A 23170-nucleotide genomic window follows, 5' to 3' on the forward strand; every position below is an offset into this window, starting at 1 on the left:
AGGCTGCTTAATGAACGTCTGTTAATACCAACATCAAATCATGTTACCTTTGCAACATATATATTTTTAAATAAAAAAATTGTACATCACAAGTTGTCTCGTTATTAATGCCTACATGGCTTCCTATCCCACTGGATATTTTTCGAGTAGCCACAGGCATAGCGATATGTATACTGGATTTGGTGTGCCGTGTGAGGACGCATTTTCGCATTGTCGGGTCGCCGAGCAGGACGGACGCGGTTCAAACTATTCGGGTATCCACAGAGACGTTGCATGTCACCCTGCGCCCTCTGCTGGACAACTATGAACGATAACCAGCGTTGTGATAAAAATAAATTCCGATATTAACCTGTGCCGTATCTCATATTATTATATTTTGGTACTGAGATACGGCACACAGGTTAATATCAAAAAGTACCAAAATATTATTATATTGGTACTGGCAAAGGAGGTCTAATGATGTAAATGATTACCCCGAACCCTCATTACTTTGATAGTGCATTGTCTTTGAGCTGTGGACGCCTTTTGGCGTCCTCTGGTCGAGCACCAATTGAGACGAGGCTCAAAAGAAAGTCGTCCCTGGTGTGGACCAATCAGTTTCAAGGACAATGCATATATTATCAGAGTATATTTTTGTTTGCATTTTGACTGCAAGTATTGTGGTTAATGCAGACATGAATCCTTGTAAAAAGGTTTCAGTTTTGTTGCCAGAAAAAAGGGGGAAACCCCTATTATTATACTGTGTGCCGTAAATAAGGATTGTTGCCCAGAAAAGTATATATTGTGTTATTGACGAACGTATGTGTGGATGTGGAACATCTTTCGTACCGTACGTAGCAAACTGTGCTAATTGAAGGTGCGGGGGGAAGGACAACAAACTAAACACAAAAATCAGTTCGAAAGAAATTCGTTTTCAACGCAGATGATTTAAAAGTGCACAGCTCCAGTGGTTTCCTAATAACGGAAGGAAGAGCGTTCCAGACGGCCACAGAAGCGCACCTGAAAGCGCGCGATGCGGTGACCACCGACTTTGTTTGATGGTTATCAGCCGAAAGCCGCTGCTGCTGCAGCGAGGATGAGCGCAGTTCTCGTGATGGTTTATGCTCCTTGACGAGATCAGCATTGTATAGTGGTGAATTTGTGGCAAGCACACTTTGTGTGTAATGATCGCTACTGTGTGTGTAATTATGCATAGCTGGGGAGTATAGACGAAGCTATATATTCGGCAAGATAACCCCATCGTAACAGAAACAACACGCAGAAACATGTACACAAAAAGCGCTCAGCCTTTGTGCATTTTGCAAAAACCATCAACAATTGCTGACGAACTGCATTGTGATCATCTTGTCTGAGGTCCCCGTGAGAATACATTTGAGCAAATATGACCGAATTGCACATTTTGTTCCAGATACAGAACCCGTGTGTCAATGTTATTGTTAAGCACGTGCTTGTACACGGCCCTCTCATCAGTCAATCCACTGCTGGATGAGGGCCTCCCCAGGCCGTGCTGGCGTGTGGGGGGTATTTGGCCATAGCTCACTTGGCTGGTCAGAATCTATATTTGTCCTGGAGAAATCCGATGAGCTATAAAGCTCTTCTTCACAGATGTCCAGTAGGGGCGGGTCAGAACGTTACAACAAACAGCACAAAACACGATACCAGAGCAAAGTATAGGAAAGTTAAACAAAGCACTAAAAATAACAAATACAATTTTAACTAAACGTTTTTTTATCTTATCAGGTGAAGCCCACTGAACTATGCAGCTCATTTTCAGAAGCGACCTGGTCATAAACGATAGCTCAACGAAGTGGCTCATCGCGTGGAGAGCTCTCAGCACGTGGGAGCGAAACATCGGACACCGTGCCAAACAACACGTGGTTGTTGGTGGTGGTGGTACAACCCGGGGACACACATTGTAGAACTTTGAATATCCCCACACCATATGAGACTAGGCTCTAAGGAAAGCTGTCTCTGGAATGGACCAATCAATTTCAAGGACAATGCATACATTATCAGTGTGTTTTTTGTTTGCATTCTGAGTTATTTCTGACTGCAGGTATTGTGGTTAATGAAAACATGATTGCTTGTAAAAAAAACAGTTTTATTGCCAGAAAAAATGGTAAAAAAACTAGTATTATATTTTGCTACTGGCAAAGGAGGCCTCATGATGATAAAAATTATTTCGGTCTCTTTCTCCCACTGGGGTTTCAGAGGTCCCACGGATTGACACGGATTGACACGGATTGACTCCGACAGCGTTGCAGCTGTCTCGTCGAACAGCCGTTCTCGTTTCGCCGATTTTTCTCCCCCCCCCCCCTCCCGTTTGGCAACCCAGGGCCATGCCCCTTGATAGCACGTAAGAGGTAACGGCGCAGCTCCTGCAATGTCTCGCTCATGCCACTGCTGCGTGGAAACGCCGTTGACTGGAGGGAGCTCTAAAGCAGCGGTCGGGAACCTATGGCTCGCGAGCCATATATGGCTCTTCCGGTGACGGCATATGGCTCCCAGACAATTTTGAGTTGAAAAAAATAATAAAAAAAATAATAAAAATCAGTTTGGAACTGATTTAAAAATAATTGTGATATTGCTTAATAATACTGTGTCATTTTAAAGTAAACAGAAATTAGTTTTGAAGATAAATTTCACGGGTCACGGGTCCCGTGACCAGAAGTCGCATTAAAAGTAAGACATATTTAATTTATTATACGTAAAAAATACTATATGGCTCTCAATGAAAGATATTTAGAAATATTTGGCTTTTATGGCTCTCCCAGTCAAAAAGGTTCCCGACCCCTGCTCTAAAGTGTAGGGGGGGGGGGATACGACTCGGCTTGATCATCGTGGGATGAACATTAGTGTCGGTGGCGGAGCGAGTTGGGTGGGCGCTGCCTCCCTGCTGTGTGAACCAGAGGTCGCTTATTCAAGAAAGTGATTTAAGAGGTAGTTCTGTGATATCCACTTCCGCGGGTCGTTCTCGAACGCAGCGGAGGGCTGCCCACTGCTCTGCGAGATTTACGATGGGATTCATCTCCTCTACGACGTCACGTCGACACCATAATCGCAATATTTGCAACTGGGCAAAATCTAAACATTGTAATTTTTATCTTTATACTGCAATATTTTTTTCCACAAATCAGCCGCAATTAGGACGCAAATGTGTGCATGCAATATTCATTAATTTATTATTTTGAATTCAGCAATTCCTCGCAAACATCAATAACCAATTGAATATCCAGGTTATGTTGAGTATTAATTGCAATTCAAAGGAACGAGATAGTGTCCGTGTACAATATAGTGAGTGTATTATATCCATGCTGTGCATCACTCAACCCACTTATTTTTCTTCCTTTTTTCTTGAATAAACCGCAACTTTTTTTCAAACCGGGACCATTGTATTCGCGACAAGACCCAGTGACTGAGAAGGATCGCTTGAATGTGTATTTAATTTTAATTGCCAAGTGAAGGAAGTGAAAACCCCTCCACCAGCACCACCGCCCTCCCCCTCCTCCTCCCTCTGCTGAGCAGAAGCGGGGTGAGCGCTCCTCGCGTTCGCGTGGGGGAGGCCTCCTTCACCTCATCTCCTATCATCTCATCATCATCATTATCACCTCGTCTGGCCTCACATCATCATCATCCTCCTCCTCCTCATCTTCGCCGGAGGACACGAGGAAGTGAGAGAGACGCGGGGTGGGTCGGGGAGCCGGAGGTCGTCGTCTGCCGGTCATGGGCACCCGAGACGACAACCACCGCCACCTCGTCAACAACAACCACCTCCTCGTCAACCACCTCCTCGTCAACAACCACCACCTCGTCAACCACCACCTTCTCTTCGTCGTCGTGGGCTGAGCAACGACAGCCCGCAGAGATGTCGTTCATCATCAAGCGCATGTCCAGAGGTGAGGCACTACCCCCCTCTCCCCTCCCTCCCTCCCCGCGGGGGTGGTGGCGGTGTTGGTGGGGAACTTCCAGGCGAGGCCGAGGCTCCTAATCGCGGCCTCGCGGCCTCGCGGCGGGGCCGGCCGGTGCAGTCACTTCGCTTCGCTTTTGCAAAACGACGACGGGAAAAGCGGCGGCGGGGCGAGGGCGGTGGAGGTGACGACGACTCGTCGTTATCACAATGAGCTCGTTCGTGATTCAATGCGACGGTGGAGAGAGAGAGAGGGAGAGGATTCACGGAATCGCGGATTTCCCCCCCCCCTCCAAGCACCACCACCCGGACGCTCTGGCGGCCGTCGGGAAGGACGCGCACCGCAGACGCCGCCGCCGTCAAACCCAAGTCGGTGAACGTTCGTGGGACGTTCGTGGGACGTTCGTTTTAATGTTTGTTGGTAGGAGGTAGGAGGAGGGAGGTTATTGTTGGTTTGTTTGTGTGGTTGTAGCCGACGGCTGCGAGAATCGGTGGAAGGAGACGATTGTAGTGGAGAGTTAATACTAACACTGTACCAATAATACTAACACTGTACCAATAATACTAGCACTGTACCAATAATACTAGCACTGTACCAATAATACTAGCACTGTACCAATAATACTACACTGTACCAATAATACTACACTGTACCAATAATACTACACTGTACCAATAATACTAACACTGTACCAATAATACTAGCACTGTACCAATACTGTAATACTAACACTGTACCAATAATACTAGCACTGTACCAATAATACTAACACTGCACCAATAATACTAACACTGTACCAATAATACTAACACTGTACCAATACTGTAATACTAACACTGTACCAATAATACTAGCACTGTACCAATAATACTAACACTGTACCAATAATACTAACACTGTACCAATAATAACACTGTACCAATAATACTAACACTGCCAATAATACTAACACTGTACCAATAATACTAACACTGGACTAATAATACTAGCACTGTACCAATAATACTAGCACTGTACCAATAATACTACACTGTACCAATAATACTAGCACTGTACCAATAATACTACACTGTACCAATAATACTAACACTGTACCAATAATACTAGCACTGTTCCAATAATACTAACACTGTACCAATAATACTACACTGTACCAATAATACTAGCACTGTACCAATAATACTAGCACTGTACCAATAATACTACACTGTACCAATAATACTAACACTGCACCAATAATACTACACTGTACCAATAATACTAACACTGTACCAATAATACTAACACTGCACCAATAATACTAGCACTGTACCAATAATACTAACACTGTACCAATAATACTAACACTGTACCAATAATACTAGCACTGTACCAATAATACTAACACTGTACCAATAATACTAACACTGTACCAATAATACTAACACTGTACCAATAATACTAACACTGTACAAATAATACTAACACTGTACCAATAATACTAACACTACCAATAATACTAGCACTGTACCAATAATACTAACACTACCAATAATACTAACACTGTACCAATAATACTAACACTGTACCAATAATACTAACACTACCAATAATACTAACACTGTACCAATAATACTAACACTGTACCAATAATACTAACACTACCAATAATACTAACACTGTACCAATAATACTAACACTGTACCAATAATACTAACACTGTACCAATAATACTAACACTGTACCAATAATACTAACACTACCAATAATACTAACACTGTACCAATAATACTAACACTGTACCAATAATACTAACACTACCAATAATACTAACACTACCAATAATACTAGCACTGTACCAATAATACTAGCACTGTACCAATAATACTGTACAACTACCAATAGTCTAACACTACCAATAATACTGTAACACTGTGCCAATAACAGTCTCGAATACTGTACCAATAATGCTGTACCAATAATACTGTACCAACACTATACCAATAACACTATCTACCACTACCGATACTAATGTCAAACACTGTACCAATAATATTGTTCCGATACTACTGTCTCTGGCACTGTACCAATGTTAATGTCTCCATTGCTACCTCTGGTCACCAATGGTAACACATAATTACCAACCTTATCCCAGCCTCGGGCCATCAACACTAACTTTACAACGCTAACCTAATACCTAATACTAATTCAAACCACAACATTAGCATAACCCCAATAATATATCCAAGATTAACACCTGGCGCTAACCCCTTTGTTAACCCAATAGCTAATAACCCCATTCTAACCTAGCCCAAGTCTGAACATCTAACACGCTAACCTTAAACCTAACACTAACCCCACTGCTAAACCTGTACCTAGCAGCAGTATTTCCATCACTACCCCATCGGCATGATTACTCATAACCCTATTCCTCAACTACTGTATAATTCATATTATCACCTCCTACACAACACAGAATTTATACTGGAGAAATCGCTTTTAAAGACGTACAAATCAAACTAAACTTTGTATCTTACCAGGTAAAGCCCACTGAACCCTACCACCATCACGAGCCTTTCGCAGGCATTCATCCTATTCACGAATCGTATCTCTTAACACGAATCACAGGAAAATACCTCTTCTCAAACCTGCCTATTGACAATTTTCATAACCATAGCCCAAACACCCTGTTCCTTATCCCCACGACAGGTAGACAATTTCCTACCGGTCGTGGGGATAGGGAACAGATTTATTATTGTAATTGTGGCACCTGCTCGCTCATTTGCATGTGAACCCATTCTCAGAACATGACAAGCAGCATGGTGTGGACGACTACCACGTGGTGTGGGGCAGGCCCACAACAACACAATGGCGTGGTTGCAGGCACGTCGCCTGGTACAAGAAATTAAATGGCGGTCGGTGGTGGGGGGGTCTCTTGACACATTTCTCCCCCCTCTGTCTCTCTTCGTAGCCCGGCGCCTGCATTTCCCTCCAGTCCATGGGCCACGGTGCATTTAGTTCTGCACTCAATAACCATGCCACTGTCCACAATGCAGAATTGCCACGTTCATTGTATACAGTGCGCTTCTCCGTGACCTCGTGATGAAGCTCTGCGACGTTTCACAGAGCTACGTGCGTTACTGTACAGTGGCGAGATGTTAACTACCTCGCCTGGTATGCAGGAGGTCGTGGGTTCCATCTCAATCCCGACGCCTGCTGTATATTTGGAGTTTGCGTGTTCTCCCCATGGTGTCCGAGTCCTCCGATTATTCCCTCCACCTTTAGAAACGTGCGTTTAGAGTATTTAGCTGCTCCTATACATTTCCACGTGATAAGCCACTTCATTGAGCTATCATTTGTGACCAGGTCGCTTCTGAAAAAGAGCCATATAGCTCAGTGGGCCTTACCTGACCAAATATTAAATAGTTTAGTACTAGTGAGAGACTGTGAAGGCCTCTGGGGTTATTCGTATTTTCAACGAAGGTATGTCAGTTGGCCATGTCAGTGAAACCAATGTTATTGTTAAGCGTGTGATCAGTTGACGTGATGACCACGTTCTCAAAATGAATGATTACATTGTTGCGGGCTGGTCACAGTGGCTGCGTGCACGTGTGTGTGTGCACGCACCTTTGTCACGCGAGCATGGCAAAGGTCATCTTCTCGCCCACCATCATGGACCAAATGCCCGACGGTACCTCCCCATGATTATCCCTTTCAAGCTCACGTTGATTGCGTGCAGGCATTCGGCTCTGTCCCATCAGCCCGTCACGTGGGTGGGGTCACTATTTAACTTTGGAATAAAGTTGTGTTGCTATTTAGTGAATTATCTGCTAGAATACCAGCCAAATTCATGAAAGGGTTCCCAAAACTTGAAGACACAAACCACAGCAGAAAGTACTGTTTATAAATACTTTAAGCAAACACGTTTTATCCGATAGCTACCCAATCCTTCAACTTTCTTACTGATAAATAATTCCAAAGACAAACACATACATGTGCTTTCCCACCTGATGAAGGACGCTTGTGTTGCACCCGAAACGTCGTGATTTATTTTATACCTACGTGACTTTACCGAAAGAACCAAAAAGCATACATGTGCATGGTTTATTTTAGTAACTTGTTTATTTACAATCAAACACATTTGACTCAATTCCCTCCTTACCCTCTCGTGTGTGGACACATTTGCTCCTGTGAGGCTATGCGAGGAGCCGGCGGTGATGAAGTGACAAACCCATGGCACTGCGATTCCAGCAACAGCATGGCTCCTGCACTTGGTCACGCACACTGCCTAAAGTTGGTTATCAGAGTTGGGCTTTGGGCATCCACCGGGTCAGATCCACCAAAAAGATTGGCTCTCCTCCAATTAGCGCGGTTGGCTGCGTACAGTAACGCCTCCGATGAGCATGGTTGGCTACGTATGGTGCGAAAGAAGTTCAACGTACATGCGTACAGTTCTGGGAGAGATAAATGGAACCGGGCGTGCGTGACCCATCCACCAGTGCGATCGCTTTCTGTAAATGATGAGAAAGAAAAATCAGCAAACGGAAAAACGAGTGCAGCCTGGAAACCAGTAAGAGTAGTACCGATGGCACAAGGCACGATGGCGACCATGTGATTGGTACTGCCATCATGCCTCGCAGGTCGTCGTGTGAAATCGCCATACTTCACTACAGTCTGTGAGGTAAACAAAAGGCTTTGTGCATCGTACAAGCCGTGGTGTCACGTGGCATGCCATGCACAATGGGTAGGACTGATTCTACACCAATACCCGCCATTCGCCACGAAGTGATTGTGATGTCACCACAGTGTCTGTGCCAGGCCAGGTGCACTTTGAGGCCACGTGAAGTGTCGAAGGCTCGCTGACAGGTCACGGGACAGACCCAGGTGTCATGGGTTGACCGACTGAAATGATCGGCAGATGCACCAGCTGTGCGCCCTACTATGCCAACTTATATTTCAGCCACCCGGCTCCTCCACTCGTTGTTGTGAGCGTCGCTCCTCTGCCCCCCGTTGTTGTTGCAGGGCGACTGCCTCCAACTAATCCTGTGGGCACAGTCGCACCTTGCCTGCTGCACCGGCATTAATCGGCGCTCATTAATAGCGCACTCCGTTTTATCGCAGGTGCTGTCACCTGCAGCACTACACCCGCCGCACTACACCCGCCGCACTACACCTGCTCTTATTTATTACCAAATACCCACACCAGCGGCTGATGAAATCGCAGTTAACGCACTTTCATGGTAAGCAGGCTTGAGCCTGGATGGCAGTCGTGTGGGTGAACTCGCTGCACGCACAGGACGCGGTGCTGGCTGCGGGACTTCTCGGAATACAGCGGGAGGGCAGTGCAGCAGCAACACCTCGTCGTTGTACCGTACTTCTGTGTTCACTCATCGCTTGCCTGCCTTCACCAACCCGCACTGACCAGTCGGGGTAAAATTCTGTATGGCCCAAAAAACTCCCACAGCATGGTGGGGGGAGGGGGGGGGGCTCACCTCGCATCAGATTGACAAAGGGCCGTACGTGGACCCACACACGTCCAGCAGCTTCACTTTATTTCGCTGCCTTGGCGGTACGGAATGTGCGTGGGTGTGCCGCAGACTGCAACCAAAATCACTTTTTCGATTTCATCCCGCATGGCATTGCTGCAACACCCATCGGGCGCGCCGTGAGGGTTGCGCAAGATCTCGCGTGTCCATCAGCTCTCCTGGAAAGTCACCGCTCTTTATAGTCGCGACGTGCCTTGAAAGGGCGCCACGGTGTCAAAGATGTTCAACTGCCTTGAGAGATGACACTGTACCTGAATCCACGCGGGCGACGTTTGTTAGTGCCTTCTCTTGAGGCGGCTAAGTGCCAGATCCTGTGGTGTGCGGTGACACATCAGCTGGTGCTGGTCAATCATTGTTACATTTGATCATCCATTCAAACATTTGTTCAAACCCTCCTCGTCTCAGTGGAAGGCCCCCTGGGCTGAATAGGAGGGCGCCTTCCTTGGCTCAGTCGGAGACATTTAACCCCTTGGGCTCTGTTGGATACTTTGTTGTTTACTTTCGTGTTTCACAGCCCAGGTGGAGTTTCACTCCCCCTCTGGGTTCAGTGGAGACATTCTCCCTCAGGGTGCCTCCGTAGAGACATTTAGATGTGAATAGTATCCGCTGTCTCGCACTGTTTCACACAGGTGTGTGTGTCTCTGCTTCGGAACGAAGTGATAACTGCGGGGTGCCTTGTATGTGTATGGCCAACAAATAGAAAGATCTGCCTATAGCCTGAACAGAGTGCTGTTAGCGAGCACCTATGAAGGCCAGCACGGCACAAAGGGCGTGGGTGGCCAGCACCACGCCCAGCTGCCTTTTTCTTTCTAGTAGGCGATGTTTACACACTGAACTAGTTACTCATTTGAGGCTGAGTCGACCTCGGGGAAGACCGATTCAGCTCATCGTTACTGGTGTTGACCGTGAGCGGGAATCAAACTCGGGTTGTTGGGTTCATCGTAACAGTGGTGCTAACCACTGTGCACACCCACAAACAATTAAATGTTTTACGCGTAATATAGGAAAAACAATCTAGATGTACAACGTTGGACGCATGAACGCCGCACGCGTTCTCAGGAAGCACTTGTGTCGCGTTTTTTGCTTTTCGTTTTCTCTAGAACTGCTTTTTGTTTTTAGTTTGCCGTACTTCCCCACACCCTACGGTTAACAAGGTTGGCTACGTACGGTGCCAAAGAAGTTCAACGGAGAGTACGTACAAACATCAAACACGGCTGTGTCGGTGGTACAGGCATACAGCGTGAAATAAGATGAAGCTTCCCGTGATGGCGGTTCATCGGTTATGTGATGATACAGCGTGCGGCATAAGTCAGGAGCCATGGCGATTGCAGGGCCGCGAGCCGGTGTTGCTTCGATATGTTGCTTCGTGTAGCGTAGCGGTTATCGCGTTGCGGTACAAACCCGGCGACCCGAGTTCGATTTACGCTCACGGGCAACACCGGTGACGATTATCTGAACCGAGCCTCACCTACGATGACTCGGCCTCAAATAAGTACCCGCTGCGGTGTGTAAACATCGCCACTGGAGAGACAAAGGCGGCCAGGCGTGGTGTTGGCCACCCACCCCATCGTGTGCCGTGCCGCTAACAGCATTTGCCCCAACAGTCTGTTCAAGCTGTACGGGAGATCTTTGTCTTTATTTTAGTGTGTATGAACTTGACATCCTACTGGACGTCTGCGAAAAACACCTTCATAGCTCATCGGATTCTTCAATAATAATAATAATAATTAAATTATTATTAAATAATTCTGATGCTGAAACGTGACGTGTCCCCACATGTGTGGATTCTGCGGGGGTCAGGGAGCGAACTCCTGCATATTTCAGTGGCCACTGAGGTCACCGGACCTGGCTCCTCTCCTGATTGTGTGTGGAGGGCCCTTGACGTTGGCTGTCCGTGCCGGCCGTCCGTGCCGAGTGTCCGTGTCGAGCATCCGTGCCGAACGTCCGTGTCGACCGTCCGTGTCGACCGTCCGGGCCACCCCGAGCGTCACACGAGGAGGAAACACGAGCTGCTTGTTTTACAAAACCCAACGCGTTCGCCAACAACGCCGAGGTGCCATAAAAGGAAAAATATATAAATAACAGGAGACGTTTCGGGCGTAACCTCTGGAGAAGGGTGGTTGCCCGAAATGTCTCCTGTTTTTAATATTTTTTTCCTTATAAGACCAGGCAGTGTTCTTATTGGCAAATGTGTTGACATTTCTTGTTGCCCGTTGCACCACTGCCAACGCAGCAGCGTCACCAAATAATTTGAGTGTTATTAGTTCAGAGTGTTTGATGGCGATGATGTTCAAAAAAGTGATGGTGGTGGTGATGGTGACATTGATGGTGTTGGTGGTGATGGTGACAGTGATTTTGAATGCAGTGATGATGATGTTGAATTTAGTGATGGGTAGTGGTAATGATGGTGATGTTCAATGTAGTGACAATGATGATCATTGTATAAAATAGGTTTTACCCTTTCTGAAAATGAAACTAGTATTAAGATGTTCAAACACCAGACAGAAAGCTTTTGCAAGAAATCACATCTGCATTAACCAGCGTGAGACCAGAGAACACCAAAAGGCGAATGATGATCATGTTGGTGATGGTGATGATGATGGTGGTGGTTATGATGATGGTGGTGGTTATGATGATGGTGGTGGTGATGATGGTGATGATGGTGGTGATGATGATGATGGTGGTGGTTATGATGGTGGTGGTTATGATGGTGGTGGTTATGATGGTGGTGGTTGTGATGATGGTGGTGGTGATGATGATGGTGGTGATGGTGGTGGTGGTGATGATGGTGGTGATGATGATGATGATGGTGGTGGTTATGATGGTGGTGGTTATGATGATGGTGGTGATGATGGTGGTGGTGATGATGATGGTGGTGGTGGTGGTGATGATGATGGTGGTGATGATGATGATGGTGGTAGTTATGATGATGATGATGATGGTGATGGTGGTGGTGGTGATGATGATGATGATGGTGGTGGTGATGATGATGATGGTGGTGGTGATGATGATGATGGTGGTGGTGGTGATGGTGGTGATGATGATGGTGATGATGATGGTGGTGGTGATGATGATGGCGGTGGTGGTGGTGGTGGTTATGATGGTGGTGGTGATGATGGTGGTGGTTATGATGATGATGATGATGGTGGTGATGATGATGATGGTGGTGGTTATGATGGTGGTGGTGGTGATGATGATGGTGGTGGTTATGATGATGATGGTGGTGGTTGATGATGGTGGTGGTTATGATGATGATGATGGTGGTGATGATGATGATGGTGGTGGTTATGATGGTGGTGGTGGTTATGATGGTGGTGGTGGTTATAATGATGGTGGTAATGATGATGATGGTGGTGGTGGTGATGATGATGGTGGTGATGATGATGATGATGGTGGTGGTTATGATGTGTTTGTGCCACAGATAAGGGAAAGGGGAAGGAGGTGTTATCCACTCGGAGCCCTGCAAGGTCAGGTGAGCATTGCCCCCTGAACTCGGTTCTGTGTGCTTCCTCTCATCGTACAAACAACAATTCACTGCAATCCCCAAGAAGTCTTCATGGAGTCTCAGGACTCGGCGTTACCAGCTCCTGACTTGCAATGTTTGACCTGTCTCTATTAACAAGAGCAATTTTTTAGTTTACTTAAAACGTGCATTCTTTCATACCCGGTGCAATGATCCTCATTTGCTATTTTTTTTGGGTTGGGCCACATGGTAGTTTTGTGCCAAAATTCGTGTTGTTTGTATATATGTTAAGCTTCTTTCGCACCGTACGTAGCCAGCCGTGCTAATCAGAGGCGTTGTTAGCCCTCCACCGCCGGACAAGATTGTCACGTGTGCAGAGTTGCTCCCTACTCGTGGCCGCTGTGCCGATGAAATTCTGACCAACACAGCTCCTCCTCCTACTCCTCCTCCTGCTCCTCCCCAGTGGCTGGAAACTTTTAATGACGAATTTAAACATTTGCATGCGATGCCGTTTCGGTCAAACTGCTCCGACCCTCATCGGGTAATGGGTTCTGAAATCCAGTTTTTGTTTTTGTTTAATCACACAGTGGCCCCTCGAAATAACGCGCGTGGATGTAGCGTCTCGTACGGATAATGGGGGCGGGGGGGGTCATTGTGGACCCCCCCACCCACGCATCTACCCGCCGCGTGTAATCGTCACGCGCCTGTGCGGTCCCCGTTTAGCTCTGTGCTTACGGTAACCAGCGTAGCGTAGCATCGCGCGTTCCACAGTTGGATTGCGAAGTACGGACAGTTCTTTCTTATTTATAACATGAAACAGCGTGCAAATAACGTGTTTAAAGAGCCAAAGCGGTGCCCTGCTAGAATTAACATTTAAACGATGTTAGGCGCTGCAAATTCAATACTTTTGTCTTTGTGGGAATGAAGGGGGAGGGGGGTTTTGTCGATAAAAACGCACAAACTGGGGCAGCACGTTCCAACCCCCCCCCCCCCACCAGAACCTGCTCGGTGTTTCGATGTCGCGGTAGCACTTTGTGCGCGCTCGCCACTCGCGAATCGGCCGGAGCGGAGGAGGCGTTGGCGCCCTCTGACCAGACCCCCCGCCCCCCCCCCCGCCCCCCCCCCCCCCGCGTGTGTGCGCAGCCCGGCAGCCGTCGAGGAATCACGCGAGGTCCGAGACGCCGCCGCCGCCGAGCCGCGATGCGCTCAGCGCCATCTCGGGGGCCATGGAGGGCGCCGGGGTGCGCACCGGCGCCCTGCGGCGGCCGCCCCCCACGCTCGCCGAGCCGCAGCACTTTGGCGACCTCGGTGAGGCCGCGGGGCCGCCGCTGCGCTTCGGGCGTGAGCCACCGCGCCCTGGAACAACTTCCGTGTTTGCCGATCCGTTTGTCCGAACGTCAGTGTTGCTTGTTGTTGTAATGTTGTTACCTGCCCCCACTGGGCATCTGTGATAAAGAGCTCATCGGATTCTGATTCTGATCGATGGGTCCGTCCGTATTGGGGCGGTGTTGATATCCCGAGTTCGATTCCCAGCTACGGCTAACGTCAGAACCGTTCCCGAGTCTCCCCTTCACCAGCCTCCACTCACAAATGTGATGAGGTGTGGTCAGTCAACCCGCACCCCACAGTGGCTGTGAATTCTAAACATTTATAATACTTTTCAATGAACATTGAAAGCGCGAATGCATTAGCTCCGTCTGTCCGTCTATCTGTCCCTTATTGGGTTTGGAGAGGCATGGTAACTCCCAGAAAGGCGATCCAACACGAGGAACATTTTAGTGTGAAGAGAAGCTTTGAGATGAAAAACCAGTGCTAAACGGACATCCCGGCCCCGATGTCTGCACCCCTTGGCCCCGATATCCGCACCCCATGGCCTCCCCACGAGCCTACGGATTAGCCGCTGTCTCTTAACGAAACGCCTCCGAGTACAAACGCGTGTTGGAGAGAGTTGATCCGCGTGCGTACGTCCGCATTTTCCCCCTAACTCGCTCGTTCTCGTCCTTCCCGCCGCTTCGTCTCCGCGGCGGAGGCCACGCGTCACTGCGCGCCGTGGCCGCCACCACCTCCCCCGGCGAGGAGGAGGGCCCCCACTCCCGCCTGAGCCGCACGCTGGGCGAGGCCCTGCGCGACCCGGCCGCTCTGCCGCACCTCCTCCTGGACTTGGAGGCGCGCGGCGCGCTGCACCTGGCGCGCTTCTGGCTGGACGCGGAGGCGTTCCGGCAGGAGAGCTGGGCGCGCGTGCGCACCCGCTCGCTCGACGCCGTCAAGCTGAGCTCGCTCGCCGCGCGGACCTCCCCCCTTCCAGCCCGCGGCTCGCCGCTCCTCGCCGCCACCGCGACCGATCGGTCGCCCGCAGGCAGAAACTTCCCGGCCGGGGAAAGCCCGTCGCCGTCGGCGCCCGCGGGTCCCGGCGACATCAGGGCGGCGCCGCCGCGGGAGCTGTGCGGTTGCGGGTCGGCGCGCTCGTGCCCGTTCTGCGGCGGCAGTGGCGGCACCGCCGGGCCCGATCGGCCGAGGCGACGCGGACGGTCGCTGCTCGACGGGGACGGTGGCGGCGGCGTGGGGGTGCGGAGCGGGGACGCGTGCGGGAGGGATGGGGCGGAGGAGGGGAGGAGGCCGGCGAGGGCCGTGCCCGACGGGCTCACGCTGCCGAGCACGACCGCCGAGGGCTGCGACTCCATCTCCGACAAGCTCATGAAAAGTACGCTGCCCGCGGGGTGCAATCGGGGATTCATTTCTCGCTATTTAGCGGGTCGCTGGTAGACTGGTGTAGGTACCCACGTGACACGTAGTCACAGCCGTAGCGATCGGTTTACTGGATGTGGTGTGCCACCTACATAAATATTGTCCGGGTCGCCGAACTGGACAGACCCGGCTGATACGAATCCCTGGGCGCCATCGTGCTCACCGTGCAGCTCAGGGGAAGTCTACACTCGAGCAGTGACTGTCTTATCGAGATACTGTCTCCTGCCTTATGAATGTGGAATCCCACCACAGGTTCAGGAGCACCAATGAGCATTACCGCTGCCTAATGTTCATAGAGGGCCCCCTGACGAACTGTTTTCATGTCCAGCCTTCCCCCCACCTCCCCCTCTGCCCTCCCCCACTCCCACCGCAATTGCCGGTTCCCGTGAGTATCGGCGGTCGTGCTCGCCGTGGAGTACCATGATGCGTTACTTTCGGAACAGAAACGGTTGTCGCGCCTGGCGAGGCGCACGGCGGCCTGGTGCTGGGGTCGCGCGGGTTCACTGAGCGTCAAGCGGGGAAGCAGCGCCCGTGACCAAATCCCCCCGTGGCTCACGGCCGAAGCCGCACCTCCAAAGCTAAGAATTCAAATTCACAGCACGACAGTGCTGGGGCTGGCTTCTTGTCACCTCGATCTTGGATTGTACTTTGCTCCATTTCAATCTTTAACGTCCACAGCGCCCTTTTGCGGTATCACTCCGGGGGGGGAGGGGGGGGCGGCAGCCACTTGGTTCAATCCACGAACCTCCCGTGGCAGAGCAGCTGGCGCGCTACCCTCTTGGCCGTGTCTTGTTGTTTGATGATAGAAAATCATCGTAAACAACGTCACATCATCCTTCCGTTGACACCCAGGAATTAAGGGGGAGGGTGGGGGGGGGGTCGGTGTTAAATGGCCTGTAACCCGCACGCTTTCCCGTGCCTCATGCCAACCGAGCCGTCTTGTTGGCCGCTCTCAAAGCAGGCTGCTGTCACCACAGCATTCGTGAAATTTGTTCGCCCTACAGATTGTGGTTATTATTCCTATTATTATTCCGACTCTTTCACCGCATGACCTGTTTCTTCACGTCATCGAGCCAAGATTATCTTTTTGTTGGCAATAGAGCTGGCTCTGATAAAGAAAGACAGGCACTTCATATCATGTCACAATATTCGTAAAAAAAAATCCTTGCTGTGTTCGTGCCTGGCTGCCTGGCACGCGGCTAAGCGTGTGTGCGGTGGTGATGTCACCTGCACCCGCAGTATTGAGCTGGATTTGTGCGTAGCGTTGACGTCACGCCTCCCGCCCCCACCACCAACCAAGAACAAAAAGTTTGGCTGGCTGGTGGGCGGGCGGACGTGTGGGCTGCTGGTAAAAAAATGTAAGCGGATGCACTACACTCGCCGTTTCACCGATATTTCAAGATGACGCCACCTCAATAATTTGAAACCGTTCAAACGGTAATGTTTGCTGCAGGTCGTTCTTGCCATCGGAAATCAGCGTGGTAAATTTGAATTTATTTTATATAGTTTTAGCGGTGTTCGTAAGCAGCTGGGTGACAAATGCATTATTGTACCGTACTACTATGCTCCCCGCCTTCACCAACCCACACGGCCAGCGCGGTGAAGTACGGTCAAATGAATCCCACATAACGCACAGCACAGCGAGACCCTGAACCAGCGGTAGATTGGCAAAGCGCTGAACATGTAACATACATGTCACATGGGTGGTAGCAATGTGAGAGCGTTTGGCAATGTGGCAGAGCGTTGTCATTGTGTCGTTGATAAAATGAGAACAAATTTCTAAGAAGTCAGCAGTGGTTGCAGAGCAGAGACTCGCCCCGTCATCATTGGCTCAGGGCCACCTAAGGAGATATGAACACCCCCGCCCCAACGCTTGTTTGAGTAGGAGACTTGGAAGGAAATTTTGTTGCACTATATTCAACTCTATAAATGTAACATTAAATGACAAACAAATGGTACGCGCTCACCGTGGAATGATCAACGATCGTGGTGATAAGTATTGCACTGGCTATGACCATAATTGGGGGCGCCACGGTGGAGAGATGTTAACTCCCTCGCCTGGTATGCAGAAGGTCGTGGGTTCGATCACGACCCTGACGCCTGATGTATATTTGGAGATTACATGTTCTCTCCTTGGTAGCGTGGATTTTTTTCCAGGTCCTCCAGTTTTCCCTCCACATTTAGAATGAACATCACGTGAGTATTTGGCTGCTATAAATGTTCACTTGGTAAGCCACTTCGTTGAGCTATCATTTGTGGCCAGGTTACTCAGTGGGTCTTACCTGATAAAATAAAAATAGTTTTTGTTTTAATTTAAAAGCCATACGGGGTTGAGCCGGGAAAGCACTTGGATGGGGTACCACCGTGAATCTTCTTTCGAATGCCATGTAAGTAACAGTTTGTATAGATGTCATCGTTGAATGTTAAGGTCCTTCAACGAATCCAAGGCGGCAGAATATGCTGTATGGATTTCAGCGATACCACCAGGATGTGCGTCGATGGCACACTCGTCGGTGATGCGTTTGATGGTTTAGGCTTTACCACGGTCGCAGATTGGCGATTCTTTGATTTTCTACTTATGGAACAACGTGGTACGACGCGCACCTCCTGTGCTGCGTGCAAATGTGGTTCAGTGTGGTCCACAGCTGTCGTGAGAGAGAGACTCCACCGTGAAAAAACAGGTGTTATAGGCTGTGAGGCAGGTGCCAGTGCACCGACATCCATTGTTGTAGTGTATTACACTCCCCCCATCTATGCTCCCCTCCTTCACCGACCCACACTGACCAGTGTGGTGAAGTATGTTCAAACAGCGCCTGCTATCCGTATCGCGTTGGGAGGCCCGCCTTCCAGCGGTGGATTGGCAAATGGGCAGTGAATGTGTTGTGCAGATAAAACAGCCATGATGGTGATGATGATGGCGGTGATGATGATGATGAACATGAATTCAGAGACGAGGAGGGAATTGGTGGTGAGAATGATGGTGGTGGTGATGACACCGATGAATGTTTTGGTCAAACATCCCAATATAGAACCACAGTGCTTGGATAATTGTTGGCAGGGCAGGTTCGGGCTGCCTGGCTTGTCGATTCTCGCGCCTTCGAATATTTCTCTCGCTCTGAGTGTGAGTGAACGAAAATAGTGTGTGTATAGCAAACATCAATGATCATATTATGATGATGGTGATGATGATGGTGATGATGGTGATGATGATGGTGATGATGATGGTGATGATGGCGGCGATGCGTGCAGGTATAGAGCGGGATGCGGTGGAGCTGTTCACGCGATTCGTGTCGCAGGATGCCGAGGTGGCGCTGCCCATCAGCGACGCCATGCGGAACCTCATCATCGGTACTTGCACAGCAGCAGAGACAAAGCTCCCCCGTGTAGCCTACGCAGACTGTAGTGGCAAGTGCTGCTAGCAAGTACCTATCGCTGCCTAATTCAAAGCATGTACCCCCTCCGTGCTGCTTTGCGCACTTTTCAAATTGCATGCCGTTTCTTCTCTGCCGATATCCATGTTACACACACAAATAAAAAGATGCCCCATATCTAGCCTTAAACGACTGTTGGGTCAAATGTTGTTGGCGAGCACCTATGAAGGCTGGCACGACACACGAGGCCAGCACCACACTTAGCCACATTTTGTCTCCCCAGTGGCGATGTTTACACACCACACCAAGTACTCATTTGAGACTGAGTCGACCAATGAAAGGCCCAGGACCGGTTCAAATAATCATCACTGGTGTTGGCCGTGAGCGAGAATCGAACTCGGGTCGCAGGGTTCCTCGCGCTGTGGACTAATCGCCGCTCTGCATATCCTAGTTACACGCAGAAACACGCACACACACTTGTACAAATCTACACGCAGATGCGCGTAACCGCGACTCATTCGGATCACGGTTCTGGCCGCGTGCGCTGCAGCTCGCGACGCCACGTCTCTCTCCGCCGCCGTAAAGACCACGCGCCTCGCCCGTGTGTGTGTGTGCCTCCTCCCCCTCCTTTTTCTCCTCCACCTCCTCCCCCTCCTCTTCCTCCCCCTCCTCTTCTTCCTCCACCTCTTCCTCTCTAATTCCTCCCTCTCTTCCTCCTCTTCCTCTCTTTCCTCTTCCTCCATCTCCTCTTCCTCCATCTCCTCTTCGTCCCTCACCTCTTCCTCCCTCTCTTCCTCTTCTTCCTCTTCCTCCCTTTCCTCTTCCTCCATCTCCTCTTCCTCCCTCTCCTCTTCCTCCACACCCTCCTCCGTCGCCACCACCACCGCCGCCCACAGCCAAGATCTGCGGCGAGGACGGGGACGTGGACCCCAACTGTTTCCTGCCGGCGCAGGAGCTCGTCTTTCACGAGCTGGAGACGCAGTGAGTGCCTCCCTCACCGATGTGCACACTCACCCGGACGCGCGTTCCGTTTGCCCAGGGCTAGAGGGGGGCCCTCCTCCTCCGGTTTCACTGGCTGGACGTGGCCCGGGACTTGACTTGGTGCGATGTTTTCGCGGTTGTGTCGCGGGACGCAACTCTCCGACGGGTTATTCGGTTGCCGCCACCGTACGTTCGTTCGGGCACGACGTCCGACGTTTCGCTCCGCGCGCCGGAATATTGTTTTTTCGGGATCTGAATGCCAGGAATTGTTACAAACTTAAACACGGTTCCTGAAGAAGCTTCCAGCACGTGGAGCAAAACGTCGGGCATCATGTCGGACATTAAGCGGTGCAGCTCGAAAACACGTCGGTTATTCTCACCACGGCCCATGGCCACGTGAGATGCTGCCGCTTCAAACCGAGCATCTTGAGCCGCTTGTTGCAGGGGAGGAATGCATTCGACCTGGAAACAACACTGTCAGCCTCACACCCAGTCACTGTAACCGCAAGGGCTCCTTACAATGACAGAGGCTGTGTGCCTGTCAATCAATGCCTGTTGTCTTGGTGACGTCTGGGACTGTTTATGCTGCTGTCGTTTTGCTGCTGGAATTGGTGTACTTATGCAATTTGAACTTTATTTTATTTTAAGTATTTAATTGAAGTGATTTCCTTCTCTCCCCTGTACTTTGCAGTCCTGTCGTGTTTTCGTATCGCTTCTACTGTTGTAACTTTCTGACCCGATCCTCCTGGACAATCGGTGAACAAGAGCTTCACAGCTCATCGGATTTCTCCAGGATTATTAAAGGTTCTGAATTCTGAGTGGCCTCGCATGGCTTCCCTTCACTGTTAAGGTCAAGCCGGCCGTGGCGACCTCACGTCGGCACGGCTGTTGTTGCGCCTGCGTGCCATCTCGCCACTACCCCCCGTTGCCCGTGCCAGGTTCTTCCCCCTCTTCCTGGAGAGTTCGCACTTCTGCCGCTACCAGATGGAGGTGCTGACGAGCGGCTCCGTGTGTCTGGGCGACATCCTCACCAGCGAGGGCACGCTCTTCTACTTCTCGGAGGTGGGCAGGCCACCGGCCACGGCCCCTGGCCCCTCCGGCCCCGAGTGTGTAACGATCCGAGAGAAACGTCGGTTGAACGTCCACTAGCCTTGCCTGACCCCTGACGGAACAAAACACTCCGTAATATTTGTTGTTGTTGTCGTGTTAGATCGCTTAAAATAAATGTGGTCGGTAAACCTGCCACCGCCCAACACGGCCAATCAGTAAGTTATGTCTCGTAAGCTAAACATTCAAATTAGTTGCTAGTTCAGCACACCGGTTTTGTGTTGGAGAGTAAACCCACGACGTTTACAATTCGACGTTTCGGCGGTGATCACAACCAGCCTTTTCAGGCGAAAGCCAGAATTGTGGAAACATTTTCCCGTGTCGGTTTTAAAGAGAGGGGGGAGGGATAAAGGCGATATCATCGCTCTGGGCCCATGAGGTGCGAACGAAACAGTCTGGAACAAATCAAAACGCTCTGCTGTACTGCCTTCGTGAAAGATGATTTAAGAAAAATAAAATGTTTTTTGGTATATTGATGGGATGATAAGGTAACGTTGCAACAGAAGTGCCTATCGGTGTGTGGTTAATGGAGGGCCAGATGAAAGCAAGCGTGTCTTCATGGGCCTTGTAAATGATTGAGAGGTGACGTGAATGAAACGACACTGAAGGGAGAGATCCAGCAGGAAAGGATGCAGCCACATAGGTGGCTTGCGGCGTCTCTCCGCCTTCCGTGGCGGTGTTCTCAGTCGGGACAACTTAGCTTGGATGAATGAGTCTCCCAACGTTTCCACTGCATCTAGACGTCCTTGAATTGGTCTGGGTGGCCCAGGGCAAGCCACACCGACACCATCGGCGTTTAGTGTCCCATCAAACCGACCCTGGCCAGGTCGATTGGGCATCACAGGGTTAGGGTTTGTATGCTCTCCTTGTCGGGTTGCGTGGATTTTACTCCGGGACCTCCAGTTTTTCCGTCCACATATAGAATCAACGTCACACGTTTAGAGTATTTGGCTGCTTTAAGTTTCCATGCAATAAGTCACTTCGTCGAGCTATCATTTGTGCCTATACAGCTCAGTGGGCCTTCACACTGGTTTGATTAAAACATTCGTTTAAAAGTTTAAGTTTAGTTTAAAACCGAGTCGCTCAGTGCACCGCCGCTTGTCGCTCTCTCGCAGTTCATGGAGAAGGAGGACGCGGCGGCGTTGCTCCAGTTCTGGCTCGTGGCCCACGACTTCCAGGCCCAGCTGGCGGGGAAGGCCGGCCAGTACGACGGGCAGGAGGCCCAGAACGACGCCATGATCCTCTACGACAAGTGAGTCCGCCGAGAGGATGGGGGGCGGCTCGCCCGAGGATCGTCGCACGCAGCCCAGTGTCAACCCGCCGCGGGGCGAAGGCCTCGCGTGGAGATCGTTCGACCGTACTTCACCACGGCGTGGTTCCTGCACCGTATGATCATTGACATGCGGTCAATGTTTTCTCTCTCTCTGCCTCCCTGATTGCATGCTTGTTACGCGATTTCCTATATATTTTTTAATGCAACTCGCTTCAAGACGTGTCGGCATTTCAGCGCCAAGTTTAAATGTCACTGTGGCACCACTGTCGTTAGATGTTAACTATCTCGCCTGGTATACAGGAGGTCGTGGATTCGATCCCGACCCTGTGACGCCTGTTGTATATTTATAGTTTGCATATTCTCCCCGTGGTCGCGTGAATTTTTCTACGCATCCTCCGGTGTTTTTTCCTCCACATTTAGAATAAACATCACGTGTATTTGGCTGCTGCTATACATTTCCACGTGATAAGTCACTTGGTTGAGTTTAACACTTAGGCTTTCGCGACCAATATTATTCATAATAAAGGTTTTTGGGTTAGATCGCAGATCTCCACAAATCTATCTGTCGCCTGATGAAGCTGGTTGTAATTACTGGCGAAACGTCGTTACTCAGATTGTAAATGTTGTGGCTTGGCTCTCCAACACACCGGTTAGTGCTGTACTAGTACACTATACACTATACACTACACTATACACTACTATACATTACACTATACACTAGACTACTATGCACTACACTATACACTAGACTACTATGCACTACACTATACACTACACTACTATACACTACACTATAC

The 23170-nt window shown here is 49.8% G+C and overlaps 1 protein-coding gene across 1 annotated transcript in view; it reads left to right on the plus strand.

The window, feature by feature from the left end:
* Positions 1-3513: 3513 nt before the first annotated feature.
* The window catches only part of AKAP10 (A-kinase anchoring protein 10), a 32414-nt gene continuing 12757 nt past the window's right edge, over positions 3514-23170 (plus strand). The window contains exons 1-8 of the mRNA XM_061561764.1: positions 3514-3896; positions 12855-12905; positions 14040-14204; positions 14926-15597; positions 18891-18989; positions 19909-19993; positions 20932-21055; positions 22216-22352. Of these exons, the coding sequence (XP_061417748.1) occupies positions 3866-3896; positions 12855-12905; positions 14040-14204; positions 14926-15597; positions 18891-18989; positions 19909-19993; positions 20932-21055; positions 22216-22352 (1364 nt within the window). The 5' untranslated portion in view covers positions 3514-3865. The remainder of the gene's footprint in view (positions 3897-12854; positions 12906-14039; positions 14205-14925; positions 15598-18890; positions 18990-19908; positions 19994-20931; positions 21056-22215; positions 22353-23170) is intronic.

Source organism: Lethenteron reissneri, chromosome 28 (genome assembly GCF_015708825.2).
Source record: "Lethenteron reissneri isolate LAM-NWPU_2019-01 chromosome 28, ASM1570882v1, whole genome shotgun sequence".
Lineage (NCBI taxonomy): Eukaryota > Metazoa > Chordata > Hyperoartia > Petromyzontiformes > Petromyzontidae > Lethenteron > Lethenteron reissneri.